This window comes from Haliotis cracherodii, unplaced genomic scaffold (genome assembly GCF_022045235.1).
Source record: "Haliotis cracherodii isolate W230 unplaced genomic scaffold, xgHalCrac1.p SCAF_3, whole genome shotgun sequence".
Taxonomy (NCBI): Eukaryota; Metazoa; Mollusca; class Gastropoda; order Lepetellida; family Haliotidae; genus Haliotis; species Haliotis cracherodii.
Window position 1 is genome coordinate 38081986 of NW_027266286.1, and position 18981 is coordinate 38100966.

General features: G+C 40.1%; 1 protein-coding gene across 4 annotated transcripts in view; it reads right to left on the reverse strand.

Moving 5' to 3' along the window:
* LOC139473774 (E3 ubiquitin-protein ligase SHPRH-like) overlaps nt 1–18981 on the reverse strand; it is a 361380-nt gene that overhangs the window by 198488 nt on the left and 143911 nt on the right. For all 4 annotated transcript variants that reach the window (XM_071256526.1, XM_071256527.1, XM_071256528.1 and 1 more), the window contains exons 15-16: nt 9651–9716; nt 6270–6352 (exon numbers count right to left, since the gene is read on the reverse strand). In XM_071256526.1, coding sequence (XP_071112627.1) covers nt 6270–6352; nt 9651–9716 — 149 coding nt within the window. The remainder of the gene's footprint in view (nt 1–6269; nt 6353–9650; nt 9717–18981) is intronic.

An 18981-nucleotide genomic window follows, 5' to 3' on the forward strand; every position in this document is an offset into this window, starting at 1 on the left:
GAACATAGAACCTATGTCCTGAGTCATGCTATCAACTGAACATAGACCTTATGTCCTGAGTCCTGCTACTAACTGAACATAGAACCTATGTCCTGAGTCATGCTACTAACTGAACAGAGAACCTATGTCCTGAGTGATGCTACTAACTGAACATAGAGCCTATGTCCTGAGTATTGCTATTAACTGAACATAAAACCTATGTCCTGAGTCATGCTACTAACTGAATAGAGAACCTATGTCCTGAGTCCTGCTACTAACTAGAACATAGAACCTATGTCGGTAGTCCTGCTACTAACTGAACATAAAACCTATGTCCTGAGTCCTTCTACTAACTGAACATAGAACCGATGTCCTGAGTCCTGCTACTAACTGAACATAAAACCTATGTCCTGAATCCTGCTACTAACTGAACATATACTCACACGCAAAAGAAACGCAAGTGGTTTTAAGCAAATAGGTAGCAAACACTGAACCATAAATTGATACGAGTTTTAGCATGTAGTGAAGCCTGATGGTGTTATCAATATTTCTGGTTGCATTTTGGAAACCCCGAGTAAAAATGCAACATATAAAACAATTCGCCAAAACGCACCATTTCAATGAATATGGGGGTATCATGCACCCATTTCCCGCGAAATCTAAAATGCACGAACTGTCACAAACTGTAGTGGGTATAAATCTGTGGCCGATTCTAGGACCTACCACTCCTTGGTCAACAATGCCACGCCTAACTCAAATTCAGAGAAACCAGGTTATCCGACATTTGGGAACTGGAGAGTCTGTCCAAGATGTTGCCCTTCATTTCAACGTTAACATAACCACAATTTACCGTCTCCTGCATCGATACAATGCTACACAGACCACAGATGACCTTCCTCGGAGCAGTCGTCCTAGGGTCACCACACCTCGACAAGATCGGCAGATTACCCGTCAACACCAGCAACATCCGTTCCTAACTGCAAGTGAAAGTGCTCGACAGACCTTAGGAACACATAATCGACACATTAGCCGGGACACTGTGAATTTCTTGAGTTTCTGTGAGTGGCTGCGGATCCAGTCCAAAACTCTTTGATACCCTTGCTTCAGTAGTGTGTTGGATAGCCAAACAGAGTTACTATATAGACTATATATTACACCTGCTTGATGACTTAATCTGCTTCAATAAGACTTGGGAACAAGGATAGGAAACCATGTCATCACTTTTGAAAATGTTTGATGACTTAGGCATCCCTCTCTCTCAACCCAAAACAGTTGGCCCCACGACTTGCTTGGTGTACCTCGGTATCACCCTAGACTCCATCAAGATGGAAGCTAGACTGCCCATAGAGAAGATAGACAGATTGATGACCATCATCAACTCCTTACTACAACAGAGTGAAGTCACCAAACGAGACTTGCTGGTAGTATTTGGACACATGAACTTCGCAATGCAAGTGGTGAAACCAGGACATACCTTTATCGGCTACCTGCTGCAATTGGCACATTCAGTTCCAGACCTAAAGAACAGGGTACAGTTAAATCAAGAATGTCGACTTGACTTCACCATGTGGATTTGTTTCCTAGAACAATGGAATGGAGTGTCCCTTTTCACAGCTGACAGGATTGATGCTCCAGACTTCCTACTATACACAGACGCAGCCGGAGCCATAGGTTATGGCGCATATTTCCAGCGAAAGTGGTTTGCCTCCAAGTGGCCTGGGCGTCTGTTCACACTGGTAGCAGACGACATGTCCATAGCCCTTATGGAGATATACCCGATTGTTATGGCAGCAGTGGTCTGGGTAAGAGAATGGGCTAAGAAATCAGTTAGTTCGGTTGCCCATAACAAGCTCAATACTTACCAAGTTGTGTTACCTTTTAGGCAGTGGTCCTGCTACTAACTAGAACATAGAACCTTTGTCCTTAGTCCTGCTACTAACTAGAACATAGATCCTATGTCCTGAGTGTGGCTACTAACTGAACATAGAATCTCTGTCCTGTGTCCTGCTACTAACGAACATAGAACCTATGTCCTGAATCATGCTACTAACTGAACATAGAACCTATGTCCTGAGTGTGGCTACTAACTGAACATAGAACCTATGTCCTGAGTCATGCTACTAACTGAACATAGAACCTATATCCTGAGTCCTGCTACTAACTAGAACATAGAACCTTTGTCCTTAGTCCTGCTACTAACTAGAACATAGAACCTATGTCATGAGTCCTGCTACTAACTAGAACATAGAACCTATGTCCTCAGCCCCTCCACTAACTGGCGTGGCATTGTTGAGATCAAGCATATGAAGCTTCAGTGGTCGACTGGGTTCTGAGTAGATGATGGTACAGACCCAAGAATGCATTTGAGACAATTGAAGAGCAGATGGTCAAAACACAAAGGTCAAATCAAGATTAACCTTTAATATATACACAAAGGAAAAAGTTAAGCACACCCTAATATATTTCATTATTGTTTGGTCCCAATATTTGTAACAGTCATGACAGGTAAAATTACGGGAAGAATTATGTTTTCTTGAGATTATGTAGTCAGTCATGCGTGACGAAAGCTCACGTGCCATGCATGGTATGCCCGTGCTGCATGCTACCCTCGAGTATCTCAAAAAGCAGTCTATCCTAATGTTAAGATTGCTTTCTTAAGCTCGGTTTTAAACAGTTATTTCTTGACATTGTGTGACCATGGCACGAAGGCGATTATCAAACGCCACAAGATGGCAAATAATCATCACACTGTCGTAAGCCGTTTAGTCGAGAAACATGCTCAGACCGGTGATGTACAGGACCATCCCAGATCTGGAAGACCTCCTGTGACAACACATCACGAAGACATATGCCGAGAAGTCTTTTTAACAAGTACTCGTCTGAAACAGCTGCTGTTGCCCAATTGTCATTTCAGCACCAGAACAGTCAGGAACCGGCTGAAAACAACAGGACTGAGCGCTGGACGAGTTATAAAGCATCCCTGGTTGAGAGATCACCACAAGGCTGCTCGTTTAGCATGGTGTATTGCGCAACAGAACTGGAATCTGAAAACTTGGAGACGGATCCATTGGTCAGACCAAAGTCACTTTCTGCTCCACATCACTGATGGAAGAATGAGAGTTTAGAGGCAATGGAACACTTTCTACACCCCCAGGAACATTAAACCGACTGTTGCATACGGCGGGGGCTCGGTGATGGTTTGGGGGTGTATCTCTCATGATTGCAGGTTGGATTTGGTCACCATAAGGATCAGCTTAACAGGGCTCAGTACATCCAGGACATTTTGAGGCCAGTCGTCGTTCCTCATTTTGACAACCACCCTCTTGCTACTCGACCTCAGTACATGGATGACAATGCCATCGTTCGCATGCAGTCGTGGATTACATGAGGGCCAATGCAATAACGACTCTACCCTGGCCACCAATGAGTCCAGATTTGAACCCCCTATAACATGTTTGGGATATTCTGGGTTGGCGCATACAGGCACGAGATCCTCCTGTACAAGATTTTGGCCAATTGGAAGCAGCATTGCATCAGGAGTGGTTGTTGTTGACCCATCAACAGATCCAACGTCTGTCTGGAAGCATGAGACGTTGAATTGAATGTGTCATCCGGCAACGTCTGGTTATACCTGCTACTGATCTGTTTCACGTGTCATGTCAAGTAGAGACTTTAAGGAACATTATCACATGAAAGAATCAAACGTAACTCGTATATTTAATCCTGCAGCTCCATACTTTTTTTGGTATTGTCTTAGGTCAAAAACAGTACCTGTATTACCATGATGTTTTTGTCAGTAAATTTCAATCACAACTCACTAATATCTTCTTTATTTGTCGCCCAGCTCCTGTGGTCAGTCATCCCATGCCATGATTTTTGCCATTTGTCATGGTTCAGAAATAGGGGTGTGCTTAACTTTTTTCTTTGTGTATATCAGATGATAGATTTGGCCACTTATGCCACTTATGCCCCACTTTTTGTTCATTGTCATGGATACCTTCAGTCCAGTGAAGAAAAAATTATGCTGTTCAGTATTTGTCAAAATCCCACATCATGAAAATTCATGAAAACAAAACAAGAAAAATCCCAAATCATCAAGAGCTCAACCTTGGTTCAGGTACGCTGAAACCTACAGCCATGCAATCATACACCAGAACATACACATGGAGTCTCTGTAAAACATAGTGAAAACTTAAAAAACAAAATGTACGAGGTGGATGTTAAACACAAACCTAGTAAAATCCTAGATGTTTTTTATATGTGTATACTTATCCTGCATTACTCCTTAATGCACTTACTGCTTGTTCTTGACAGAGAGAAAGAGCTGTTTGAGGTCTTGTTGAGGAAAAGCATGTTTCAACAAGCTGAATGGAAGGGATGATGTCACTGATCAGCACATTACTGCTAAAAACAGAGCACCTGAAGACATCGTAATGGGAGGCAGCTCTGCGACAGGTGGGCCACTTTAGACACAGTAATGCAGGATAAGTATACAAAGATAAATCTAGATTTGACTAGATTTTTTAATTGATCCTGCATTACTCCTTAATGCATCTTTATCCGAAGGTATCCCACTTTATCTGATGGCGGGCATACCTTCAGAAGTTATCTTCAATAAAATTCTCTAAAAAACTCCAGCCAATCAGTAAAGGCGATGTGACCATTCCTGTTGACAGGGAGGTAGAGATTTAGGTATGCGTGAAGTCCAGGTATTAATTCTGTCATAGAAGTTAAATGAGAAGTCCAGAACTGACGTACTGAGCCTAATGTGTGTAGCATGTAGCCTCCTAATCTGGGGTGACACGCACCAGAGAGGTCGCACAGCCAGGTTTGGACATGTGGAAGCGTCAATGGTGTCTTGTAGTGGTGACATGTTGGGCTACCACCAAAGTACCAAAGCTGTGTACGCCTTGCAACATCTTGCAGGTAGTGACTGGCAAAAACAGGATCAGATCGCGAGAAGCAGCCTTCCATAATGGCGTGTATGGAACAGTTGCTGTGAACTGCCATGGTGGAGGCAACTGCCCGGATTTCATGCTGGTTGCTGGTTCTGGGAGGATCCAGTCCCGCAGCCTCATGGGCCTAAGGAATGATGACGCGAAGCCATGCTGGGGGTCGAAACTTGGCCTTTTGGTCTTCATGCCAGGAGAAGTGTAGTAAAGGTTTAAGTTCCTGAATCTTTGTCATTTTCCGATCTTCCAGAACTGCACAGACAGAGTTGAGGGCCACATGGTAGGGCATGATGGTGCTGCCCTTCAGACGACGCTTGTGACACAAAAAAAGTAGAAATTTGTGCAAGAATTGGGGAGACACAGAGGTGGGATCCTGGTGTTTTTCCTCATAAAGCCTCTCAAAGGAGCGCTTCTTATTGTCATACAGACTCCTGGTAGATGGTCTTTGCTCTAGGGTAATTGCCCTCACCACTCTAGCCGAACAGCATGTGGCACTTAAGGCTCTTTGTAGATGGACCAAGCCTGCAGATGTAACCTGTCCGGAGCCTGATGGGGCCGTTTGCTGTGAGGGGATTGCCGGCAGTTATCTCCTTGAGATCCACGAACCAGCCTCTTGCTGGCCACCAAGACACGATCAAAGTCAGAATGTGGCTCTGGGTCGATGTGATCTTCTGAAGCACCCTGGCGGCGGAAGTGCATATGCTTTTAGTCCTTCCCAGGGGAAGCTGTCTACTGCCAAAGCCTGTTGATCCAGTACTGGTGATATGAAGGTCTCAACCTGGTAGTTCTGACTGGTGTCAAACAGGTGGATGTTGGGGTGGCTTAGGTGCTGACAGACAAGGCATCCAGATGGAGTTTCCACTGTGTGTGAGCTTCCTTGTCCGGATGCGACAACCGGGGACGTGTTGGACCCAAGACTGGAGTTACAGCTGATCAAATAGGTGGAAAAAACAGAACGATTGACCAACGGTGGTGTAGTCCGTAGATATGGTGATCTGAGCGCACTGGAGTGTCCAGAGCGAGAGAGGCAGTATGAGCAGCTCTAGTTCCTAGTTGTTGATGTGCCACTGTTGTTGACGGTGGGCCACAGCCCTTAGGCAACTTGACCCTCCAGATGTGCTCCCAATCCTTGAAGAGAGTCATCGACGAATAGGTGAAACGAGGTCGTAAGCTCTGTCAAGGAGATGCCGTTTACTATCAGAGGTGCACCATCAGACACTCACTGATCCTGGTGCCTTATGTAGAACAAGCAGTTAATGCATTAAGGAGTAATGCAGGATAACTTAGAAAAGTGAAAAAGTAACTTTCTACAGATAAACCCCCATGTTTACTACATACTTTTTATGTATTGGGAGGAACTCCCCACGCACTGCTTGTGGATGACAACATGCTTGTCTAAGACGCAGCAAGGGCTGCATCAACTGCAAGAAATAAACATGTGATTAAAAGGCAGGCAATCAAAACAAGCATACTGTCAAGATCACAAGGACATTTATATATATATTAAAGTCACTACAGTCTGTTTGGCTCCAAATGAGAAGATATATTGCAAAATAACTCAAAATAGGGAATAGTCTATTAAATATAGAATACTAAACGAGCTCCCGTGTAATACCAATTTTATGAAACGAGTGAATAGTTCTGGTATCTGACGAGCGAAAGCGAGTCAGATACCACAACTATTCACGAGTTTCATAAAATTGGTTTTACACGAGAGCGAGTTTAGTATTTTATTTATTACTTGTCATTTATAATGTTTTTAGAATTATACTGTTGAGTGTAAATAGGCTGACACCTACACGATCCATGCATGACGTAATCCAATTGAGTTTAACAGAATAATACTTCAAACACGTCAAAAGTTGAAACGTATGAATTTAATATCATACAATGGTCCACCTTTAGATTTCAGGCGTTCGTCCCACAAAATTATCGTAGTGCTAAGGCTATCACAACTCACATAATTTAACTTAGACTAACGACTGTCGTTGCGCTAGAGTACGATCGCCTTGTGGAACGGGGCCTTGCAGCTCAAAGTTTACAATGACGTCACAATACCCGATGACGTAATTTCTTGAATTTTGTTGCAAGATCCATCGGCGAAACAATGCCATGTGACGTCAGCCTAGCAACAAGGTTGCTGGGGTCATCGAGTGTACATAAGCTCCTCCCAGTGATCTATCATCTCCACACACAATGTCGCTGAATACGCCAAGGGATGTTGAGAGCTTTCAATATTTGTTCGTGTAACGTGTTCCGAGAGAACATAAGCACGCGTTTTGGTATTACACAATGTGTAATAAAGCTGTATGTTTATTAAACGGGTGATCTCTTCACGGGCAAGTAATAAATGTCAATATGGTACACGGCAATAAGTGAGTGAGTGAATGAGTATTGTTTTTTACGATGTTTTTAGCAATATTCCAGCAATATCACGTTGGAGGACACCAGAAATGTGCTTTACACATTGTAACCAGAACAGCAATGAATACCCTGTACCCAACAATATCTGTGTTCAGGGTATTCATCGTTCTCATTTCAAGCCAAACAGACTGCAGTTTATTGTGAGATGAGCTGGGTGTCAATCTTGTTATGTGATAAGCTGAGTACTGTGTAGTTGTCTACAGATTGTTTTGATGATGTAAGTGGGCAGAGGGATGTTATTGTAGGCAGAGGTTGAGATTTGAAAGCAGTCTGTATCAGCTTGTGGGAGTTAATTGTCACATATTAGACTGACAAATAGTATCGTCAGTGCAGATTCACGACTACGCTCCTTGGGGTGTGGAATTTCAGGAGTAGAACAATTAGCATGATGTTTGTTTGTTTTAATTTTGTTTAACGCTACACTCAGCAATATTCCAGCTATATGACGGCGGTCTATACATAATCGAGTCATGACCAGACAATCCAGTGATTGATATCATAGGCATCAATCCATGTAATTGGGATACGATGACATGCATCAACCAAGTCAGTGAGTCTGACCACCAGATCCCGTTAGTCGCCTCTTATGACAAGCGTAGTCGCCTTTTATGGCAAGCATGGGTTGCTGAAGACCTGTTCCTTCCCCAGATCTTCAAAGTATATGCAATGTACAAGTGACACATACAATGTATGCCTGCAATATTATATATTATCTAAAGCTGAAAAATGAGACACTAAACATTCTAAAGTGCATGGGCCAAAGCAGACATAAAGCTGTGCTACTGGTATAGCCACAATGGTTTTGGGAAACTCCAAAGTGTGGGAGTTGGCTGACATCTTTTCAAGACTGTTTTCACCCATTTGCCGCTGAGAATACCAACAATCTGACATCAGATTCACAAGATGATGTGGAAACAAAGCATCCAGCCTATTTGTCTGATATCTTTTAACAAGGTAAAGATTTAAACTTTTAACAACGCAACTGTCACCATTACATTTTCTACGATATATATGCATGGCTGCTTTTCCTTCCCATGATTGTTAACTAAATAATGAGTTTTATCAAATTCACTGTATGAAACTATTTTTCCGATCAACAATTAAGGATGCACCATCTTGATTGACTGGAAGGACAGAACTATATTACCAAGGATACGTTATATTACAGGGGTGGTAATATCATGGAACTGTTCTGGGTGAACAATACCTTCCAAATGGCGTGCTGGATTTCTTGGGGAATTAGTCAGCAAAGAGCCGGAGTCACAGGAGACTAATCACAATTTTATTTACAAGAACAATTAACAATTTGCAATATACTTAGAAAATAACGGAGGGTGCCACAGAGAGTCGGTACAACACTCTGGGCTGTGGGAGAGAGGTCTGCTTGGTAAGAGAGTCAAACCCCTACTCTCCTAAAACCTGGCTATAGTATGTATTTAACAAAAATTTGAACAATAAAAAGGAATAGGATTGGTTGATACACGATTGGTTGTGCCCTATGATAAATGGATGGCTAGACAGAGGGGAATACTAAATCCTGTTAATTCTGTTGGACTGGCACTAATCTTGTTGACATATTTACTGGATGCTTTGAAAGAGATTATGGTGACACTATAGACGAGCTTGTATGGGGGCTAATCCTTAATGAGTCTTATTCCTGAATGTTATTCTAATATAGGTGATGACAGATTTACTTAAATAAAATAGTTCAAGGTAATCTTTTATCTGGGAGATGCGATCTTGACACCTTAGGCTAGCATTTATCTAAAAGCTTCAAATCTATTAAACTATGTAGACGCAACTCTTGTCTTAAGGTAATGGGAGCGCATCTTCTAGACATACTATTCAATAAATATTGAATAGTATGTCTAGAAGATGCGCTCCCATTACCTTAGGCTAGCATCTATCTAAAAAGCTATAACTGAAACTACTGATATTTCATATATGCATTTTACCTGATGATAAGTATTACTTGCTAAACTATAATTATATGATGTATAAATATTACACCATTATAACTCATAAAAGCACTTGATGTAGATCTAATTATTATAGGATAACTTAGTATAAATGTTATACCATGATAGTAATTTGAAAAGCATTTTGATGTAACTCAGTAAATGTGAAGAAAAAGTAATGTCAGCACCTTTGTTCTTTCTGTGAAGCATCTTAGAAATTGCACTGAAATCTGATTAGTTCACACCAGGCCAGATGAGCTAATGATGACAGGGTGGAAGGGTTTGAGCATCATGTCCTCCTGCATGTTGTACAGTGTAACACAATGACTGATATTACCTGGCTCATAGTGTGTCTGTCCATGCTGCTCAGTTTAACACTGCTGTCGGTCCACTTGCACAATTTCTGTCACAAAAGAAACAATTTTAACTTATCATTTATCAAAATACAGTTACTCTGTGTATGTATTCATTTACTCCAAATGGTTTCTGACACTGACTAGCATTCCCAAATCAGTAGTTAGGGGTGTAGCCAATTTGAATACAGTTTCCTGAAGCTCAAACTGAGTACTGAAGATCTACCATAGTCTGATTGCATTAAAGTACTGTCGGAAATGCTAGAAAACTGCTTTTCTGGCTTCATTTAATAAATATGAGTCATAGGACTATAAAAAGAGCATAAATAAAAAAAACCATGAATTGCCCTAATCTAGCCTGTCCTAACTGACACTGTGACTACCCTTAAAATGTACTTTTACAGGTAAAATGATGATAAACTTAGAAAATATTCGTGTGTTGTCATGCATGTATGAAATAGCCTATAACCTGAGGTAATTACCTATCACCTGTCCCGACGTGATGACCTCACACAGTCCCGTGCATTCTCCCAGGTGCAAATGTCACCGAGCTGGGGATGGTCTCAAAATATTGCTGTTATTGTACTTAATTGACTTGTGTTGATGAGGTAGGAATTTAGGATATGTACTGCATCAAATTTGCATGGAAACATGATGGACTAGTTAAGAGTTATGACACGGGATGAGTATTGGAAGGTTGCGGTTTTGGAATCCAGAAGTATTTGTTGTTCTACAGATGGTTTCTTGAGGTAGCATTTATCTCCGCAGACGATGTATATGAATCTGTACTTTTGAATGTTGTGTTATGTCTTGCCACAAACCCTGTACATTTAGCCCAGATAGACACAACAGGGTTGAGCTCACAATGTCGGACTGCTGTACATAAGACAACGTAACCGTGTTGTGCCGCCAGCACATATGTCTTGTACTTAACTGGTTTCTTATTCAGCCGAATTTTCTCCATGAGTTGTTGAACTTTGGTTTCATGTGGTCTGAAGTCGACCAATGTCATATATTCCTGTATGGTCGCCTTCAGACTACTCATGGTTTGGGGGACAGTATCTGATTCCCGGACGTTATATTAACTGGCGTTACCCATGACAATCACACTGACGTTGTTTAAAATGGGCAATGGCTGAAGTTCCAACCAGTCTATGAACACATCACCTCCTATAATTTCCTAATGAAAATCACCAGTTTTCTTTTTTGCCTCGAAAACATCCATCAATAAGCCCCATATCATGGGTTGCAGTGTGCAAAATAACGACACGATTACCTTTACCTGATGGTACCATGGGTGCTTTTTATCCATCTGCCAATAGCCACAAGTAGTCAGTGGAATGATTCACCAAGATAAATTATCTGAATGCCCTGACTGTGATAGTTATGAAATGTCAAAATAGCTGCAATGGAAATTCTAAAATAAACATTTCTAAAACTCCTTAATATTAAATGGCACTAGTTCAGTATGCGCTTTATATATAGACATGCAATGTTTGGCAAGGAAATATTTAACAGTTTATTTGTTATACTACTTAAGTAAACCAATCCTATATGAAAACTTAAATCCAACTTAATGTCATGGAAACATAAATGATAAAAATTTCTAAAAGTGCTATATATCAAAAGGCACCAGTTCAGAATGTGCCTGGTAGACATGCAAAGTTTTGTAAGAAAGTATTTAACGGTTTTTGAGTTACACTCTGGAAACGAACACCACCCCTGTAGAACCTAAGTCCAACTTATTGCCATGGAAACGTGAAAAATAGAAATTTCTAAAATTCCTAAATAGCAAGAGGCACCAGTCCAGTATGTGTCTGGTAAACATGCAGTAAGGAATTTTTTATGCCAAAATGACTATGCCATTCAACGATAGTCATGAGATTAAATTAAACTGGCTCCAGCTCACCACCACCTGGAGTCTATGATATAAATTTTTATAGGTAATGATGGTTCTGCCGCAACCCCACTGGAGCTCGATTTATTTACCTATACCGCTACTACAGGTGGCATTTTTTATGCCAAAATGATTATGCGATTCAACGATAGTCATGAAATTAAGTTAAATTGGCTCTAGCTCACCAATACCTGGGGTCAATCATTGCTTCTAATAGTATAAAAATGATGATGTGATTCAACGAAAGTCGTTTTAAAAGAAAAATCAATATTAATTAATAATGAATAAAATTTACTATAGCCCACGAGGATATTGGAAAGGTGTAGGAGCAATAAAAAAATTAGCCGTCGCAGCTAAGGTATCTAAAGATGTGGCCAAGGATTGGTTAAAGAAACAAGCGATGTGGCAAATATACTTACCGGCACCGCGTTATATACCGAGGAAGAAGTTTGATATATTTACAACAAATGAAGTTCATCAGGCTGACCTCTTGTTTCTTCCCCACGATAAGGTAAGACGCAAAACGTATAAATACGCTTTAACCATAGTGGATGTGGCTAGTCGATACAAAGAGGCAGAGCCATTAACCTCGAAAGATTCAACAGAAGTAGCTAATGCACTGAGTCGCATATATAAACGCATACCATTATTTTGAACAAAGTGATATTCAACATTTTTACTAAGTTCTTCGTTCATTTAATAGGAGACCAGACTATATACTCTTTTTCGAAATTGGAAAGAAACAATTGATGACCGTATTGGTTGGTTTGACATCACTGATATAATATATACCCTGTGGTAATTCTCGCCATTTGATAATTTTGTCCCGGAGCATAAATGTTTTTGTTGATAATATTATAGACTTATGTATGCATTCGTTTAAATGTGATCCAACGATAGGAAACAATCTATTTTTAATCTCCAACCAGTTCTTTGGTTTTGGCACGGAATAACTGACGCGCTTGTTGTCTCCCCTGTTCTATGAACTTTATTTTCTCGTCTTCGCTAATACCACTGGTCTTACAAGAATTTGATCGAATCTCCTGCTACATTGGATTGTATTTGGTTAGTTCTGACAACACTAAACAAAACTCATCCCCGGATATCTTACAATCAGCCAGTGCTGTTGAAATATGATCCTCAATGCTGTTCAACTTTGCTTCAGCGAGTATCCGAATATTATCATGTTTTAATGCTTTCTTTTGCAACTTACGAGAAATATATTTTATCGGTATTCCTGCCAGTCCTGAGACTCCGGCCACTACTTCCATACCAAGTAGGATAGGCGCGGCGATTATGGTTGATAATAAACCAACACCGGCTACACCGAGTCCCATGCCAGCTGTTACAAGCGAGGTGTCAACTCATTCGAGAGCATTCACAGCTCTGAGATAATTTTTATACAATCCAAGTCTCAACTCCCTCTCCTTCTCTATTGGATGTTTTATGTCGCTTATTTGATGTAATCGAAATCCATCAACAGTATCCATCTTTTCAGATGCTTCATCAAGAACTGGATATAAACCCATAATGTATATTATCATATCATATAATAGTCTTTAATTGGTCTTGCTTAAATGTTTTGAGAGTATACATCAACCTAATAAATGTATATTATGTGGCATAAATATCTTAGTAAGAAAAATGCTTTCACCTTTATTAACTTTTACCCCCTCAAGGGTTGCAACAGGTGATACTCGCATATAAATAATACTGCAACGTTGACGCCCGTGTTTCTTAAGCCATTTAATTGATAGACCTGGTTATATCTCGAAGGCATATCTTCTGGTGCATCTCCAAACAAGAGTTCAATAATAAGTGAAGAAAGATAAGGTATAGCATTCAAGTTCTGTTTTATATCATTGAATTCAGTGACCAAATTTAAACTGACATTTTTTAATGCTGGAAGACTCAATAACATATAACCTGGGTTTTCTGGCAGGGGAGAGACTGACACTTTTTCGTTTTGATGGGATATAAGCCCCGAGTACGACCCCACTATTTATTATCTTAGTTAATTCATGTGCCTTACCCATCATCTCATATGGTGGGGCAATGACCATATTCAGCAGCCACTAGATTATCATCATTGCGAGTAAGATTGTATGAAGTGTTTTTATTGAGCCTACTAACGTCGACATCACTTAAATCTAGATCAGCTGTGAATACAACTTCTTTCCGCTTGTATACATTATCTTGTAAGTGTAAAGCATATAACTTGCGGGTTTACCGAATCCTTCGGTGTCTCCAAGATCGGAAAGCGCAATTGTATTACATTGTCTAAGGTTATGCTTTCCAGGGCCTGATGAATCAACCATTATTTATAATATGGAGTGTTACACTCAAGTATCCTATATGTACAGGTTGATGTTTTACATCTAATACAGATATTTTGAGGTCTGAAATAATACCCAGCTTTAACTTTTTATATTGTAATGATGAGAAAGATTCCGTTCTACCGCTATTATATTTTTCATCTTTGACTGGAACAGCTCTTAGCAGAGTTGAAGGACTTTCAAGTTGAATATTGTCCGTTGTACTGATCTAATCAAGATGTATGCACAACTCTTTATAGGAACTAAATCGGGTAATTCAAATCCATGCAATGTTTTCTTGGGTTGTATTATTACTTGTTTTCTAAAAAATCCAAGTGTAGCTGATATATTCGGGAAAAGCCTTACATGCTTTTCTCCAGCGCTTAAAATCAGCATCCCATTCGACTCTTTTTGTGTGAGACTAGCTCCCAAAGGCTTAAGAATTTCATCATTGAGTGAGCATACGCTGTAATACCCATCAGGTATAGTATGCCATTCTACACTTAGTATTAACTCATTATTACCTCTCACATCACTTATATTGGTCCAACCCGGGTAATACGTTACATCGCATAGAGCGACTTCAAGTTGCCCAGCCGAGTTATCGATAGTATGAAGCAGTTGAATAGACTGGAAGTTTGTTTTCCTGGGAGTGTAACATACATATTATATTATAAATATACAAGGATACTATATCATAACTTAAATATGAAATCAACTTACATTACGAATCAGTCGATTTTAGTAAGTGCCTCTGGTGCTACGTTTTTTGTTAAATTCCCTGATATCTTTGAAAAATACAGGGTCACGGCAACTAGCAATAAAATGGTGTATGATTGATTCCACCATCCAATGCAATTTTGGCAGAATCAGTTAAATTTTGCCATATGGTGTGCCACAACAGGATGTGGTGTAGCTCTTTATGCCCCAGGATTTCTACTAAATAAGTCTGTTTTATCATTTCATGTGTACTATCAGATTAGACATATACCTCAAGAAATTAGTGCCTCATTACCACAGGATTGAGCATGGAATTCCTCAAATAATCCGTACAATAGGTTCGCGTATGAACGTATTTGTCAGGAATTTGGTATTTCTACGAGTAAAGATTGGCACATTAAAGGACTTAACCATGGTCTAGGTGTTCCGTACAATGGACAAATAACTGTTAAAGAAGAAGTGATGATTTACTAAAAAAAAAACTTCACAAAAAAACATTCAATCTATTTAGATTATTACCGGCAAACAAACTTTATGTAAGAATGCAAGATCTTTATTTAAAAATGCATAACTGGTATCACGGCTGGGAACTTTCAAGTAATGATTGGAGAGGAGATATTATGAGTTTTAAGAGTGGTTTGCCTTATATTGTTACAAAGTTGGTGCAACTAAACGATACCGCAAACGCCTATAATGAATCAATAAGAACTTATGTATGGGCAATTCTTGGTGCATAATCGCAAACACAAACGGGAATAATTGGTTCTCGGATGGTGCTTGATGCACAAAAACAGTTTGTTTCAAATGTAGATTATGCAATTAATTCACCAGTTGACATACCATCTTCTATTACACGATATCAAGATGTATTACAGTACGCTCAATCCAAAGTAGACTACGTTTATGGGGCAGGACTATACATGTCTCCGAGTAATATGGAACTTAAGATCGGTCAAGTGATTGGCTATAATAATAATAAAATTGTGGTTGCTTACGATCAACAAAAAACACATATAAACACCGAATTAATAACGCAAACAAACACAGGCGAAACGGGAATAGTCAAGCCGCAGATATCTTCAACACCACAGTCTTCTACTGAAGCACAACCACAAGTTCCACCACATATTGCCGCTAAAAATCAACAACATATCGATGAAAAGAACAGCGCTTATAGCAGGTGGAGTCGCAGCTGGTTTACTCATGATTTGGATAAATAGTCTCGTACGGATTCGTACAACAGCCCAGAAATTGCTATGATCAGCGCCCACAAGTTTTGACTAGGCCAAGTGGTGGTCTTAACTAATAAATTCAAGAGCCAGGAAACAATACTCCCTATTATACCGGGAAGTGCAGACGCGGCTTTCCCAGTGAGCTTTACCAGTGCTGAACCTAATGCTTTTAAATGAAGCCACCACATGTTTCACAACCGCAACAGTCACAAGTGCCGCCACATATTGCTGCTAAAAATCAACAACATATCGATGAAAAAACAGCGCTTATAGTAGGTGCAGTTGCGGCTCATGATTTGGATATATAGTCTTTTAGGGATAAGTACAACAGCCCGGCAATTGCTACGATCAGTGCCCACAAGTTTTGACTGAGCCAAGTGGCGGTCTTAGCTAATAAATTCAAGAGCCAGGAAACAATACTTCCTATTATACTGGGAAGTGCAGATGCGGCTTTCCCAACAAGCTTTCCCAATGCTTTTAAATGCTTTTTTTATCCACTCTTTTACACCATCCTTATCACTAGGTGGTGTGGGTTGTGTGGGTGTTCCACCTCCACCGGTTAACGCGAGAGTCAAAGTCAATATAATAAATCCCAATGTGGTCAAAATACTGGCAATGGTTATCCCCTGTTCTCTGAACAATGTTTTAATTTTATCGGCCAGTGTAGTATCAGGGTTGAGGACTTGAATGATAGTTTCTCAAATTCGACTGATTTGTGAACGAAGTGCCTTTCTATTACTCGAAGCAGCTTCGAGACGGGTTGATCTTTTGTCTTCTAAGTTACAAAATCTTTCAGCAACGCGGCGTCTACTGAATTCATCACCTACCTGTTCAAGTTTTGTTTTCTCATAAGCTATATGCTTGTCGATTTCAGATAGCTTGGCTATATTATTGATTAGCTCTCCCCGCATTGTTTGCATTGCCGTGTCAAGGCCTCGTAATTCCCTAACACTGAGCCCCGAGGATGGTACCTGTACGTGGAATTATCGTAGTAGGTATCCAAGATTTCTCCGAGTCCGTCTGAGGCCAGCTTTGAGCTTTCTTCCAAATTATCTTTATATATGGCACTGAGTTCAGTTCGCACAGTCCAAAGAACCTTAGTAGTCTTCGCAGAAAGTTTCATCACGAACAATGTTGATGGCACCACGACGTCCAGCTATCATAGACAACGCTAGGGGCTTACGAGTACGAGAATTCATAAGATCAATATCCGGAGAGCCACACAGTGGCAATACTCCTTTACTATCTGTTGTAAACTTGGAATAGTCATGTCCAAAAGTTCATCGTTAAGATTCATGCCACCAAAGCTGGTTTCATCGGTACCCTCTTCGATTGAACTAGTATCAGTGATGGTATCTAGATTAAAGTCTTCCATTTTTATATTAAATATAAGGTTACATAATTTCAATATAACAATGTCTTCGCAATACGGACGCAAGTTAAACCCACAGCGTAGACTTCGGGATCCATTAGGGGTCAAAGCAATTCATCAGTCTGTAACTATAACTAATAACCCGAGTACCATTGATCAGAATCAAACACTTCTGGTTCGCTTTCCTAATCTTGGAGCTCACGATGTGTTAGTTCCAGGAACTGCCCGACTATCATTTACAATTAGTTTGACTTCTACTGACACTGTGAGGGAGCTCGTTCAGAACATAGGTCGTGCGATTGTTAAGAAAATTTGCGATTAAATTTAGCAGAAATGAGGTTTTGAGTATTGACGATAGCGATGTATAGTATTGTTTCATGGATCTCTGGAGAACGGCTAAAGAAAGGGAAAACTTACAATACCAAGGTATTTGTAATCAGAACACATTGAGACTGTGTGTGGTTGCTTCTATGGTGATAATACCATCGTAGAAGATAAGGCTGTTGCTGATGCATTAGTTAACCGATTCTATATTCCGCTCAACTTTGAATTAGTAGATAGTCACATACCCTTTTATCAAGCATCCCTAGGCGATAGGTTAGAATATGAACTCACTTTTAATGACTACGGCAGAGTAATCAAACTTGCTGAGGGTAAAACGGCTAGCTATTCCATTGACAAAAATCTCACTGGAGTATGATATGATAACAGATCTTGAATTAGCAAGACAAATTCGGAACCAGTATACAGGAAGTTTAGCCATTTTGTACGATCGCCTGCTTCGATACCGAAAGATCACCAGGAACAAAAGAGATACGAAATGGAATATCAATCTAAACGTCCCTGCTAGATCGTTGAAGGATATTTTAATGTTGTTTGAGGAGACTTCTGAAGCATTTCAAAGAGATACCAAAACGTTCTACAACCCCAAGATTACTAAAGTAGAATTGACTATCAAGGGCGTGCCTAATCAACTATATAGTCAAGGTATGCGAGCATATCAACAGTGGGATGAGATCAAAAAACTCCCTTCCATAAAACGAAGCCTAGAAGTTAACGAGGTCGTGAAAAGATCTGTCTCTCGGGGATGTATCGCTGGCTGAATTCCTTTCCACGAAGTATGCACTATGACTCGACATGTGAACCACAGATGATGACACGGTAGTGGGCGGAGAATAGAAAATGCTAGTGAGGGTGTTACTATACAGATAACGAAGCGGCTGGTAAATTAAACATATATTTGTACGTGATTATGGACATGCAACTTAATATACAGAATGGAAGATTCGTGCAAGTGATCTATTAATATTCTTTTACCTAAAGAACCGCACTGCGCTATCATCTGCGGGCAAACGGGTTATGGAAAAACAGCTTTTATTCTAGATATTTTACAAAGTCATTATCGGGATGTTTTCGACAATATTATTATTCTGTGCTGACTATAAACGTAAATAAAACATACATATTGAGAGATTGGGTAATGATTGATACGGAGGTGTACAAAGTTGCTGCGGGCGATCGTTTACAAGACTGTTTACGAGTATGTCACATAAAATACAAAGGAGAATCAACCCTTTTCATAATAGACGATTGCAGTGCAAGTAAAAAACTTACCAAAAAGAAAAATATGCTTTCATATTTAGGAATGAGGAATGTCTACGCAAAAATGATGTTATTTCTACCAAGCTTGAACAAGAGAAAGTCAGAAAACTGTTAGAAGAAACGAAGCACTGTAAACTCGATTGACCAGCTGCCTATGCAATTGCTTAGCAAAAATAT